This window comes from Heterodontus francisci, unplaced genomic scaffold (genome assembly GCF_036365525.1).
Source record: "Heterodontus francisci isolate sHetFra1 unplaced genomic scaffold, sHetFra1.hap1 HAP1_SCAFFOLD_62_2, whole genome shotgun sequence".
Lineage (NCBI taxonomy): Eukaryota > Metazoa > Chordata > Chondrichthyes > Heterodontiformes > Heterodontidae > Heterodontus > Heterodontus francisci.
Genome location: NW_027141112.1, coordinates 4,838,640 through 4,851,922, shown reverse-complemented (window position 1 = coordinate 4,851,922; position 13,283 = coordinate 4,838,640). Strand labels below are relative to the sequence as shown.

Sequence of the window (13,283 nt, the reverse complement as noted above, 5' to 3'; positions counted from 1 at the left end):
GAAGCATGAGGAGAGGGAGTTGAAGGAGGATGTGATGGATTTCAAGCAGGATGTGATGGAGTTGAAGCAGGAGGTAATGCAGTTGAAGCAGGAGGTGATGGAGTTGAAGCAGGAGGTGAGGGAGTTGAAGCAGGAGGAGAGGGAGTTGAAGCAGGATGTGATGGATTTCAAGCAGGATGTGATGGAGTTGAAGCAGGAGGTAATGCAGTTGAAGCAGGATGTGATGGAGTTGAAGCATGAGGTGATGGAGTTGAAGAAGGAGGTGATGGAGATGAAGCAGGAGGTGATGAAGTTGAAGCGGGAGGTGATGAAGTTGAAGCAGGAGGTGATGGAGTTGAAGCAGGAGGTGATGAAGTTGAAGCAGGAGGTGATGGAGTTGAAGCAGTAGGTGATGGAGTTGAAGCAGGAGGTGATGAAGTTGAAGCCGGAGGTGAAGGAGTTGAATCAGGAGGTGATGGAGTTGAAGCAGGAGGTGACGGAGTTGAAGCAGGAGGTGATGGAGTTGAAGCAGTAGGTGATGGAGTTGAAGCAGTATGTGATGGAGTTGAAGCAGGAGGTAATGCAGTTGAAGCAGGAGGTGATGGAGCAGAAGCAGGAGGTGATGGAGATGAAGCAGGAGGTGAAGATGTTGAAGCAGGAGATGATGCAGTTGAAGCAGGAGGTGATGGAGTTCAAGCAGGAGGTGAGGGAGTTGAAGCAGGAGGTGATGACGTTGAAGCAGGATGTGATGGAGTTCAAGCAGGAGGAGATGGAGTTGAAGCAGGAGGTAATGGAGTTGAAGCAGGAGGTGATGAAGTTGAAGCATGAGTTGATGGAGTTGAAGCAGGAGGTGAGGGAGTTGAAGCAGGAGGAGAGGGAGTTGAAGCAGGATTTGATTGTTTTCAAGCAGGATGTGATGGAGTTGAAGCAGGAGGTAATGCAGTTGAAGCAGGAGGTGATGGAGTTGAAGCATGAGGTGATGGAGTTGAAGAAGGAGGTGAGGGAGTGGAAGCAGGAGGTGATGCAGTTGAAGCAGGAGGTGATGGAGTTGAAGCAGGAGGTGATGGAGTTGAAGCAGGAGGTGATGGAGATGAAGCAGGAGGTGATGAAGTTGAAGCAGGAGGTTATGAAGCTGAAGCAGGAGGTGATGGAGTTGAAGCAGGAGGTGATGAAGTTGAAGCAGGAGGTGATGGAGTTGAATCAGGACGTGATGGTGTTGAAGCAGGACGTGATGGAGTTGAAGCCGGAGGTGAGGGAGTTGAAGCAGGAAGTGATGGAGTTGAAGCAAGAGGTGATGGAGTTGAAGCAGGAGGTGATGAAGTTGAATCAGGAGGTGATCTATTTGAAGCAGGATGTGATGGAGTTGAAGCAGGAGGTGAAGAAGTTGAAGCAGGAGATGATGCAGTTGAAGCAGGATGTGATGGATTTCAAGCAGGAGGTGATGGAGTTGAAGCAGGAGGTAATGGAGTTGAAGCAGGAGGTGATGAAGTTGAAGCTTGAGTTGATGGAGTTGAAGCAGGAGGTGAGGGAGTTGAAGCAGGAGGAGAGGGAGTTGAAGCAGGATTTGATTGTTTTCAAGCAGGATGTGATGGAGTTGAAGCAGGAGGTAATGCAGTTGAAGCAGGAGGTGATGGAGTTGAAGCATGAGGTGATGGAGTTGAAGAAGGAGGTGAGGGAGTGGAAGCAGGAGGTGATGCAGTTGAAGCAGGAGGTGATGGAGTTGAAGCAGGAGGTGATGGAGTTGAAGCAGGAGGTTATGGAGATGAAGCAGGAGGTGATGAAGTTGAAGCAGGAGGTTATGAAGCTGAAGCAGGAGGTGATGGAGTTGAAACAGGAGGTGATGAAGTTGAAGCAGGAGGTGATGGAGTTGAATCAGGACGTGATGGAGTTGAAGCAGGACGTGATGGAGTTTCAGCCGGAGGTGAGGGAGTTGAAGCAGGAAGTGATGGAGTTGAAGCAAGAGGTGATGGAGTTGAAGCAGGAGGTGATGAAGTGAATCAGGAGGTGATGGAGTTGAAGCAGGATGTGATGGAGTTGAAGCAGGAGGTGAAGAAGTTGAAGCAGGAGATGATGCAGTTGAAGCAGGATGTGATGGATTTCAAGCAGGAGGTGATGGAGCTGAAGCAGGAGGTAATGGAGTTGAAGCAGGAGGTGATGGAGTTGAAGCATGAGATGATGGAGTTGAAGCAGGAGGTGAGGTAGTTGAAGCAGGAGGAGAGGGAGTTGAAGCAGGATGTGATGGATTTCAAGCAGGATGTGATGGAGTTGAAGCGGACGCAATGCAGTTGAAGCAGGAGGTGATGGAGTTGAAGCATGAGGTGATGGAGTTGAAGTAGGAGCTGAGGGAGTGGAAGCAGGAGGTGATGCAGTTGAAGCAGGAGTTGATGGAGTTGAAGCAGGAGGTGATGGAGTTGAAGCAGGAGGTGATGGAGTTGAAGAAGGAGGTGAGGGAGTGGATGCAGGAGGTGATGCAGTTGAAGCAGGAGGTGATGGAGATGAAGCAGGAGGTGAAGAAGCTGAAGCAGGAGGTGATGAAGTTGAAGCAGGAGGTGATGGAGTTGAATCAGGAGGTGATGGAGTTGAAGCATGAGGTGATGGAGTTGTAGAAGGAGGTGAGGGAGTGGAAGAAAGAGGAGAGGGAGTGGAAGCAGCAGGTGATGCAGTTGAAGCTGGAGGTGATGGAGTTGAAGCAGGAGATGATGGAGTTGAAGCAGGAGGTGGTGGAGACGAAGCAGGAGGTGATGAAGTTGAAGCAGGTGGTGATGAAGTTGAAGCAGGAGGTGATGGAGTTGAATCAGGACGTGATGGAGTTCAAGCAGGAGGTGAGGGAGTTGAAGCAGCAGGTGATGGAGTTGAAGCAGGAGGTGATGCAGTTAAGCAGTAGGTGAGGAAGTTGAAGCAGGAGGTAATGGAGTTGAAGCAGGAGGTGATGGAGTTGAAGCATGAGGTGATGGAGTTGAAGAAGGAGGTGACGGAGTGGAAGCAGGAGGTGATGCAGTTGAAGCAGGAGGTGATGGAGTTGAAGCAGGAGGTGATGGAGTTGAAGCAGGAGGTGATGGAGATGAAGCAGGAGGTGATGAAGTTGAAGCAGGAGGTTATGAAGCTGAAGCAGGAGGTGATGGAGTTGAAGCAGGAGGTGATGAAGTTGAAGCAGGAGGTGATGGAGTTGAATCAGGACGCGATGGAGTTGAAGCAGGACGTGATGGAGTTGAAGCCGGAGGTGAGGGAGTTGAAGCAGGAAGTGATGGAGTTGAAGCAAGAGTTGATGGAGTTGAAGCAGGAGGTGATGAAGTTGAATGAGGAGGTGATGGAGTTGAAGCAGGATGTGATGGAGTTGAAGCAGGAGGTGAAGAAGTTGAAGCAGGAGATGATGCAGTTGAAGCCGGATGTGATGGATTTCAAGCAGGAGGTGATGGAGTTGAAGCAGGAGGTAATGGAGTTGAAGCAGGAGGTGATGAAGTTGAAGCATGAGTTGATGGAGTTGAAGCAGGAGGTGTGGGAGTTGAAGCAGGAGGAGAGGGAGTTGAAGCAGGATTTGATTGTTTTCAAGCAGGATGTGATGGAGTTGAAGCAGGAGGTAATGCAGTTGAAGCAGGAGGTGATGGAGTTGAAGCATGAGGTGATGGAGTTGAAGAAGGAGGTGAGGGAGTGGAAGCAGGAGGTGATGCAGTTGAAGCAGGAGGTGATGGAGTTGAAGCAGGAGGTGATGGAGTTGAAGCAGGAGGTGATGGAGATGAAGCAGGAGGTGATGAAGTTGAAGCAGGAGGTTATGAAGCTGAAGCAGGAGGTGATGGAGTTGAAGCAGGAGGTGATGAAGTTGAAGCAGGAGGTGATGGAGTTGAATCAGGACGTGATGGAGTTGAAGCAGGACGTGATGGAGTTGAAGCCGGAGGTGAGGGAGTTGAAGCAGGAAGTGATGGAGTTGAAGCAAGAGGTGATGGAGTTGAAGCAGGAGGTGATGAAGTTGAATCAGGAGATGATGGAGTTGAAGCAGGATGAGATGGAGTTGAAGCAGGAGGTGAAGAAGTTGAAGCAGGAGATGATGCAGTTGAAGCAGGATGTGATGGATTTCAAGCAGGAGGTGATGGAGTTGAAGCAGGAGGTAATGGAGTTGAAACCGGAGGTGATGGAGTTGAAGCATGTGATGATGGAGTTGAAGCAGGAGGTGAGGTAGTTGAAGCAGGAGGAGAGGGAGTTGAAGCAGGATGTGATGGATTTCAAGCAGGATGTGATGGAGTTGAAGCGGAAGTAATGCAGTTGAAGCAGGAGGTGATGGAGTTGAAGCATGAGGTGATGGAGTTGAAGTAGGAGGTGAGGGAGTTGAAGCAGGAGGTGATGCAGTTGAAGCAGGAGTTGATGGAGTTGAAGCAGGAGGTGATGGAGTTGAAGCAGGAGGTGATGGAGTTGAAGAAGGAGGTGAGGGAGTGGATGCAGGAGGTGATGCAGTTGAAGCAGGAGGTGATGGAGATGAAACAGGAGGTGAAGAAGCTGAAGCAGGAGGTGATGAAGTTGAAGCAGGAGGTGATGGAGTTGAATCAGGAGGTGATGGAGTTGAAGCATGAGGTGATGGAGTTGACGAAGGAGGTGAGGGAGTGGAAGAATGAGGTGAGGGAGTGGAAGCACGAGGTGATGCAGTTGAAGCTGGAGGTGCTGGAGTTGAAGCAGGAGATGATGGAGTTGAAGCAGGAGGTGATGGAGATGAAGCAGGAGGTGATGAAGTTGAAGCAGGTGGTGATGAAGTTGAAGCAGGAGGTTATGGAGTTGAAGCAGGAGGTGATGAAGTTGAAGCAGGAGGTGATGGAGTTGAATCAGGACGTGATGGAGTTGAAGCAGGAGGTGAGGGAGTTGAAGCAGCAGGTGATGGAGTTGAAGCAGGAGGTGATGCAGTTAAGCAGTAGGTGAGGGAGTTGAAGCAGGAGGTGATGAAGTTGAAACAGGATGTGATGGATTTCAAGCAGGAGGTGATGGAGTTGAAGCAGGAGGTAATGATTTGAAGCAGGAGGTGATGGAGTTGATGCATGAGATGATGGAGTTGAAGCAGGAAGTGAGGGAGTTGAAGCAGGAGGAGAGGGCGTTGAAGCAGGATGTGATGGATTTCAAGCAGGATGTGATGGAGTTGAAGCAGGAGGTAATGCAGTTGAAGCAGGAGTTGATGGAGTTGAAGCATGAGGTGATGGAGTTGAATCAGGACGTGATGGAGTTGAAGCAGGACGTGATGGAGTTTCAGCCGGAGGTGAGGGAGTTGAAGCAGGAAGTGATGGAGTTGAAGCAAGAGGTGATGGAGTTGAAGCAGGAGGTGATGAAGTGAATCAGGAGGTGATGGAGTTGAAGCAGGATGTGATGGAGTTGAAGCAGGAGGTGAAGAAGTTGAAGCAGGAGATGATGCAGTTGAAGCAGGATGTGATGGATTTCAAGCAGGAGGTGATGGAGCTGAAGCAGGAGGTAATGGAGTTGAAGCAGGAGGTGATGGAGTTGAAGCATGAGATGATGGAGTTGAAGCAGGAGGTGAGGTAGTTGAAGCAGGAGGAGAGGGAGTTGAAGCAGGATGTGATGGATTTCAAGCAGGATGTGATGGAGTTGAAGCGGACGTAATGCAGTTGAAGCAGGAGGTGATGGAGTTGAAGCATGAGGTGATGGAGTTGAAGTAGGAGCTGAGGGAGTGGAAGCAAGAGGTGATGCAGCTGAAGCAGGAGTTGATGGAGTTGAAGCAGGAGGTGATGGAGTTGAAGCAGGAGGTGATGGAGTTGAAGAAGGAGGTGAGGGAGTGGATGCAGGAGGTGATGCAGTTGAAGCAGGAGGTGATGGAGATGAAGCAGGAGGTGAAGAAGCTGAAGCAGGAGGTGATGAAGTTGAAGCAGGAGGTGATGGAGTTGAATCAGGAGGTGATGGAGTTGAAGCATGAGGTGATGGAGTTGTAGAAGGAGGTGAGGGAGTGGAAGAAAGAGGAGAGGGAGTGGAAGCAGCAGGTGATGCAGCTGAAGCTGGAGGTGATGGAGTTGAAGCAGGAGATGATGGAGTTGAAGCAGGAGGTGGTGGAGATGAAGCAGGAGGTGATGAAGTTGAAGCAGGTGGTGATGAAGTTGAAGCAGGAGGTGATGGAGTTGAATCAGGACGTGATGGAGTTGAAGCAGGAGGTGAGGGAGTTGAAGCAGCAGGTGATGGAGTTGAAGCAGGAGGTGATGCAGTTAAGCAGTAGGTGAGGAAGTTGAAGCAGGAGGTAATGGAGTTGAAGCAGGAGGTGATGGAGTTGAAGCATGAGGTGATGGAGTTGAAGAAGGAGGTGATGGAGTTGAAGCAGGAGGTGATGGAGATGAAGCAGGAGGTGATGAAGTTGAAGCAGGAGGTTATGAAGCTGAAGCAGGAGGTGATGGAGTTGAAGCAGGAGGTGATGAAGTTGAAGCAGGAGGTGATGGAGTTGAATCAGGACGCGATGGAGTTGAAGCAGGACGTGATGGAGTTGAAGCCGGAGGTGAGGGAGTTGAAGCAGGAAGTGATGGAGTTGAACCAAGAGTTGATGGAGTTGAAGCAGGAGGTGATGAAGTTGAATGAGGAGGTGATGGAGTTGAAGCAGGATGTGATGGAGTTGAAGCAGGAGGTGAAGAAGTTGAAGCAGGAGATGATGCAGTTGAAGCCGGATGTGATGGATTTCAAGCAGGAGGTGATGGAGTTGAAGCAGGAGGTAATGGAGTTGAAGCAGGAGGTGATGAAGTTGAAGCATGAGTTGATGGAGTTGAAGCAGGAGGTGTGGGAGTTGAAGCAGGAGGAGAGGGAGTTGAAGCAGGATTTGATTGTTTTCAAGCAGGATGTGATGGAGTTGAAGCAGGAGGTAATGCAGTTGAAGCAGGAGGTGATGGAGTTGAAGCATGAGGTGATGGAGTTGAAGAAGGAGGTGAGGGAGTGGAAGCAGGAGGTGATGCAGTTGAAGCAGGAGGTGATGGAGTTGAAGCAGGAGGTGATGGAGTTGAAGCAGGAGGTGATGGAGATGAAGCAGGAGGTGATGAAGTTGAAGCAGGAGGTTATGAAGCTGAAGCAGGAGGTGATGGAGTTGAAGCAGGAGGTGATGGAGTTGAAGCAGGAGGTGATGGAGATGAAGCAGGAGGTGATGAAGTTGAAGCAGGAGGTAATGCAGTTGAAGCAGGAGGTGATGGAGTTGAAGCATGAGGTGATGGAGTTGAAGAAGGAGGTGAGGGAGTGGAAGCAGGAGGTGATGCAGTTGAAGCAGGAGGTGATGGAGTTGAAGCAGGAGGTGATGGAGATGAAGCAGGAGGTGATGAAGTTGAAGCAGGAGGTTATGAAGCTGAAGCAGGAGGTGATGGAGTTGAAGCAGGAGGTGATGAAGTTGAAGCAGGAGGTGATGGAGTTGAATCAGGACGTGATGGAGTTGAAGCAGGACGTGATGGAGTTGAAGCCGGAGGTGAGGGAGTTGAAGCAGGAAGTGATGGAGTTGAAGCAAGAGGTGATGGAGTTGAAGCAGGAGGTGATGAAGTTGAATCAGGAGGTGATGGAGTTGAAGCAGGATGAGATGGAGTTGAAGCAGGAGGTGAAGAAGTTGAAGCAGGAGATGATGCAGTTGAAGCAGGATGTGATGGATTTCAAGCAGGAGGTGATGGAGTTGAAGCAGGAGGTAATGGAGTTGAAGCTGGAGGTGATGGAGTTGAAGCATGAGGTGATGGAGTTGAAGTAGGAGGTGAGGGAGTTGAAGCAGGAGGTGATGCAGTTGAAGCAGGAGTTGATGGAGTTGAAGCAGGAGGTGATGGAGTTGAAGCAGGAGGTGATGGAGTTGAAGAAGGAGGTGAGGGAGTGGATGCAGGAGGTGATGCAGTTGAAGCAGGAGGTGATGGAGATGAAACAGGAGGTGAAGAAGCTGAAGCAGGAGGTGATGAAGTTGAAGCAGGAGGTGATGGAGTTGAATCAGGAGGTGATGGAGTTGAAGCATGAGGTGATGGAGTTGACGAAGGAGGTGAGGGAGTGGAAGAATGAGGTGAGGGAGTGGAAGCACGAGGTGATGCAGTTGAAGCTGGAGGTGCTGGAGTTGAAGCAGGAGATGATGGAGTTGAAGCAGGAGGTGATGGAGATGAAGCAGGAGGTGATGAAGTTGAAGCAGGTGGTGATGAAGTTGAAGCAGGAGGTTATGGAGTTGAAGCAGGAGGTGATGAAGTTGAAGCAGGAGGTGATGGAGTTGAATCAGGACGTGATGGAGTTGAAGCAGGAGGTGAGGGAGTTGAAGCAGCAGGTGATGGAGTTGAAGCAGGAGGTGATGCAGTTAAGCAGTAGGTGAGGGAGTTGAAGCAGGAGGTGATGAAGTTGAAACAGGATGTGATGGATTTCAAGCAGGAGGTGATGGAGTTGAAGCAGGAGGTAATGATTTGAAGCAGGAGGTGATGGAGTTGATGCATGAGATGATGGAGTTGACGCAGGAAGTGAGGGAGTTGAAGCAGGAGGAGAGGGAGTTGAAGCAGGAGGTGATGGTGGTGAAGCAGGAGGTTATGGAGTTGAAGCAGGATGTAATGGAGTTGAAGCAGGAGGTAATGCAGTTGAAGCAGGAGGTGATGGAGTTGAAGCATGAGGTGATGGAGGTGAAGAAGGAAGTGAGGGAGTGGAAGCAGGAGGTGTTGCAGTTGAAGCAGGAGGTGATGGAGTTGAAGCAGGAGGTGATGGAGTTGAAGCAGGAGGTGATGGAGATGAAGCAGGAGGTGATGAAGTTGAAGCAGGAGGTGATGAAGTTGAAGCAGGAGGCGATGGAGTTGAAGCAGGAGGTGATGAAGTTGAAGCAGGAGTTGATGGAGGTGAATAAGGACGTGATAGAATTGAAGCAGGATGTGATGGAGTTGAAGCCGGAGGTGATGGAGTTGAAGCAGGAGGTGATGGAGTTGAAGCAGGAGGTGAGGGAGTTGAAGCAGGAGGTGATGGAGGTGAAGCAGGAGGTTATGGAGTTGAAGCAGGATGTAATGGAGTTGAAGCTTGAGGTGATGAAGTTGAAGCAGGAGGTTATGGAGTTGAAGCAGGATGTAATGGAGTTGAAGCAGGGGGTGATTGAGCTGAAGCCGCAGGTGATGGAGTTGAAGCAGGAGGTGATGGAGTTGACGCATGAGATGATGGAGTTGAAGCAGGAGGTGAGGGAGTTGAAGCAGGAAGTGATGGAGTTGAAGCATGAGGTGATGGAGGTGAAGAAGGAGGTGAGGGAGTGGAAGCAGGAGGTGATGCAGTTGAAGCAGGAGGTGATGGAGTTGAAGCAGGAGGTGATGGAGTTGAATCAGGAGATGATGGAGCTGAAGCATGAGGTGATGGAGTTGAAGAAGGAGGTGAGGGAGTGGAAGAAAGAGGTGAGGGAGTGGAAGCAGGAGGTGATGCAGTTGAAGCTGGAGGTGATGGTGTTGAAGCAGGAGGTGATGGACTTGAAGCAGGAGGTGATGGAGATGAAGCAGGAGGTGATGAAGTTGAAGCAGTTGGTGATGAAGTTGAAGCAGGAGGTGATGGAGTTGAAGCAGGAGGTGATGAAGTTGAAGCAGGAGGTGATGAAGTTGAAGCAGGAGGTGATGGAGTTGAAGCAGGAGGTGAGGGAGTTGAAGCAGCAGGTGATGGAGTTGAAGCAGGAGGTGATGCAGTTCAAGCAGTAGGTGAGGGAGTTGAAGAAGGAGGCGATGAAGTTGAAGCAGGATGTGATGGATTTCAAGCAGGAGGTGATGGAGTTGAAGCAGGAGGTAATGATTTGAAGCAGGAGGTGATGGAGTTGATGCATGAGATGATGGAGTTGAAGCAGGAGGTGAGGGAGTTGAAGCAGGAGGAGAGGGAGTTGAAGCAGGATGTGATGGATTTCAAGCAGGACGTGATGGAGTTGAAGCAGGAGGTAATGCAGTTGAAGCAGGAGGTGATGGAGTTGAAGCATGAGGTGACGGAGGTGAAGAAGGAGGTGAGGGAGTGGAAGCAGGAGGTGATGCAGTTGAAGCAGGAGGTGATGGATTTGAAGCAGGAGGTGATGGAAATGAAGCAGGAGGTGATGGAGTTGAAGCAGGAGGTGATGCACTTGAAGCAGGAGGTGATGGAGCTGAAGCAGGAGGTGATGGAGTTGAAGCAGGAGGTGATGGAGATGAAGCAGGAGGTGATGAAGTTGAAGCAGGAGGTGATGAAGTTGAAGCAGGAGGTGATGGAGTTGAAGCAGGAGGTGATGAAGTTGAAGCAGGAGGTGATGGAGGTGAATAAGGACGTGATAGAATTGAAGCAGGATGTGATGGAGTTGAAGCCGGAGGTGATGGAGTTGAAGCAGGATGTGATGCAGTTGAAGCAGGAGGTGAGGGAGTTGAAGCAGGAGGTGATGGAGGTGAAGCAGGAGTTTATGAAGTTGAAGCAGGATGTAATGGAGTTGAAGCTTGAGGTGATGAAGTTGAAGCAGGAGGTTATGGAGTTGAAGCAGGATGTAATGGAGTTGAAGCAGGGGGTGATGGAATTGAAGCAGGAGGTGATGGAGTTGAAACAGGAGGTGAGGGAGTTGAAGCAGGAGGTGATGGAGGTGAAGCAGGAGTTTATGAAGTTGAAGCAGGATGTAATGGAGTTGAAGCTTGAGGTGATGAAGTTGAAGCAGGAGGTGATGGAATTGAAGCAGGAGGTGATGGAGTTCAAGCAGTAGGTGAGGGAGTTGAAGCAGGAGGTGATGAAGTTGAAGCAGGATGTGATGGATTTCAAGCAGGAGGTGATGGAGTTGAAGCAGGAGGTAATGATTTGAAGCAGGAGGTGATGGAGTTGATGCATGAGATGATGCAGTTGAAGCAGGAGGTGATGAAGTTGAAGCAGTTGGTGTTGAAGTTGAAGCAGGAGGTGATGGAGTTGAAGCAGGAGGTGATGAAGTTGAAGCAGGAGGTGATGAAGTTGAAGCAGGAGGTGATGGAGTTGAAGCAGGAGGTGAGGGAGTTGAAGCAGCAGGTGATGGAGTTGAAGCAGGAGGTGATGCAGTTCAAGCAGTAGGTGAGGGAGTTGAAGAGGGAGGCGATGAAGTTGATGCAGGATGTGATGGATTTCAAGCAGGAGGTGATGGAGTTGAAGCAGGAGGTAATGATTTGAAGCAGGAGGTGATGGAGTTGAAGCATGAGATGATGGAGTTGAAGCAGGAGGTGAGGGAGTTGAAGCAGGAGGAGAGGGAGTTGAAGCAGGATGTGATGGATTTCAAGCAGGACGTGATGGAGTTGAAGCAGGAGGTAATGGAGTTGAAGCAGGAGGTGATGGAGTTGAAGCATGAGGTGACGGAGGTGAAGAAGGAGGTGAGGGAGTGGAAGCAGGAGGTGATGCAGATGAAGCAGGAGGTGATGGATTTGAAGCAGGAGGTGATGGAGTTGAAGCAGGAGGTGATGGAAATGAAGCAGGAGGTGATGAAGTTGAAGCAGGAGGTGATGAAGTTGAAGCAGGAGGTGATGGAGTTGAAGCAGGAGGTGATGAAGTTGAAGCAGGAGGTGATGGAGGTGAATAAGGACGTGATAGAATTGAAGCAGGATGTGATGGAGTTGAAGCCGGAGGTGATGGAGTTGAAGCAGGAGGTGATGGAGTTGAAGCAGGAGGTGAGGGAGTTGAAGCAGGAGGTGATGGAGGTGAAGCAGGAGTTTATGGAGTTGAAGCAGGATCTAATGGAGTTGAAGCTTGAGGTGATGAAGTTGAAGCAGGAGGTTATGGAGTTGAAGCAGGATATAATGGAGTTGAAGCAGGGGGTGATGGAGTTGAAGCAGGAGGTGATGGAGTTGAAGCAGGAGGTGAGGGAGTTGAAGCAGGAGGAGAGGGAGTTGAAGCAGGATGTGATGGATTTCAAGCAGGACGTGATGGAGTTGAAGCAGGAGGTAATGCAGTTGAAGCAGGAGGTGATGGAGTTGAAGCATGAGGTGACGGAGGTGAAGAAGGAGGTGAGGGAGTGGAAGCAGGAGGTGATGCAGTTGAAGCAGGAGGTGATGGATTTGAAGCAGGAGGTGATGGAGTTGAAGCAGGAGGTGATGAAGTTGAAGCAGGAGGTGATGAAGTTGAAGCAGGAGGTGATGGAGTTGAAGCAGGATGTGATGGAGTTGAAGCAGGAGGTGATGAAGTTGAAGCAGGAGGTGATGAAGTTGAAGCAGGAGGTGATGGAGCTGAAGCAGGAGGTGATGAAGTTGAAGCAGGAGGTGATGGAGGTGAATAAGGACGTGATAGAATTGAAGCAGGATGTGATGGAGTTGAAGCCGGAGGTGATGGAGTTGAAGCAGGAGGTGATGGAGTTGAAGCAGGAGGTGAGGGAGTTGAAGCAGGAGGTGATGGAGGTGAAGCAGGAGTTTATGGAGTTGAAGCAGGATCTAATGGAGTTGAAGCTTGAGGTGATGAAGTTGAAGCAGGAGGTTATGGAGTTGAAGCAGGATGTAATGGAGTTGAAGCAGGGGGTGATGGAGTTGAAGCAGGAGGTGATGCACTTGAAGCAGGAGGTGATGGAGTTGAAGCAGGAGGTGATGGAGTTGAAGCAGGAGGTGATGGAGATGAAGCAGGAGGTGATGCACTTGAAGCAGGAGGTGATGGAGTTGAAGCAGGAGGTGATGGAGTTGAAGCAGGAGGTGATGGAGATGAAGCAGGAGGTGATGAAGTTGAAGCAGGAGGTGATGGAGTTGAAGCAGGAGGTGATGAAGTTGAAGCAGGAGGTGATGGAGGTGAATAAGGACGTGATAGAATTGAAGCAGGATGTGATGGAGTTGAAGCCGGAGGTGATGGAGTTGAAGCAGGATGTGATGCAGTTGAAGCAGGAGGTGAGGGAGTTGAAGCAGGAGGTGATGGAGGTGAAGCAGGAGTTTATGAAGTTGAAGCAGGATGTAATGGAGTTGAAGCTTGAGGTGATGAAGTTGAAGCAGGAGGTTATGGAGTTGAAGCAGGATGTAATGGAGTTGAAGCAGGGGGTGATGGAATTGAAGCAGGAGGTGATGGAGTTGAAACAGGATGTAATGGAGTTGAAGCAGGATGTAATTGAGTTGAAGCAGGGTGTGATGGAATTGAAGCAGGAGGTGATGGAATTGAAGCAGGAGGTGATGGAGTTCAAGCAGTAGGTGAGGGAGTTGAAGCAGGAGGTGATGAAGTTGAAGCAGGATGTGATGGATTTCAAGCAGGAGGTGATGGAGTTGAAGCAGGAGGTAATGATTTGAAGCAGGAGGTGATGGAGTTGATGCATGAGATGATGGAGTTGAAGCAGGAGGTGATGAAGTTGAAGCAGATGGTGTTGAAGTTGAAGCAGGAGGTGATGGAGTTGAAGCAGGAGGTGATGAAGTTGAAGCAGGAGGTGATGAAGTTGAAGCAGGAGGTGATGGAGTTGAAGC

At 50.0% G+C, this 13,283-nt stretch overlaps 1 protein-coding gene across 1 annotated transcript; it reads left to right on the top strand.

Annotated features, from left to right (window-relative positions):
* The first annotated feature begins 11,360 nt into the window (after positions 1–11,360).
* LOC137362126 (uncharacterized protein PF3D7_1120000-like) lies at positions 11,361–13,016 on the top strand. The gene is made up of 3 exons (XM_068026632.1): positions 11,361–11,672; positions 12,069–12,365; positions 12,867–13,016. The coding sequence occupies exons 1-3, from the start codon at positions 11,361–11,363 to the stop codon at positions 13,014–13,016; spliced, it is 759 nt and encodes a 252-aa protein (XP_067882733.1).
* The last annotated feature ends 267 nt before the right edge of the window (positions 13,017–13,283 follow it).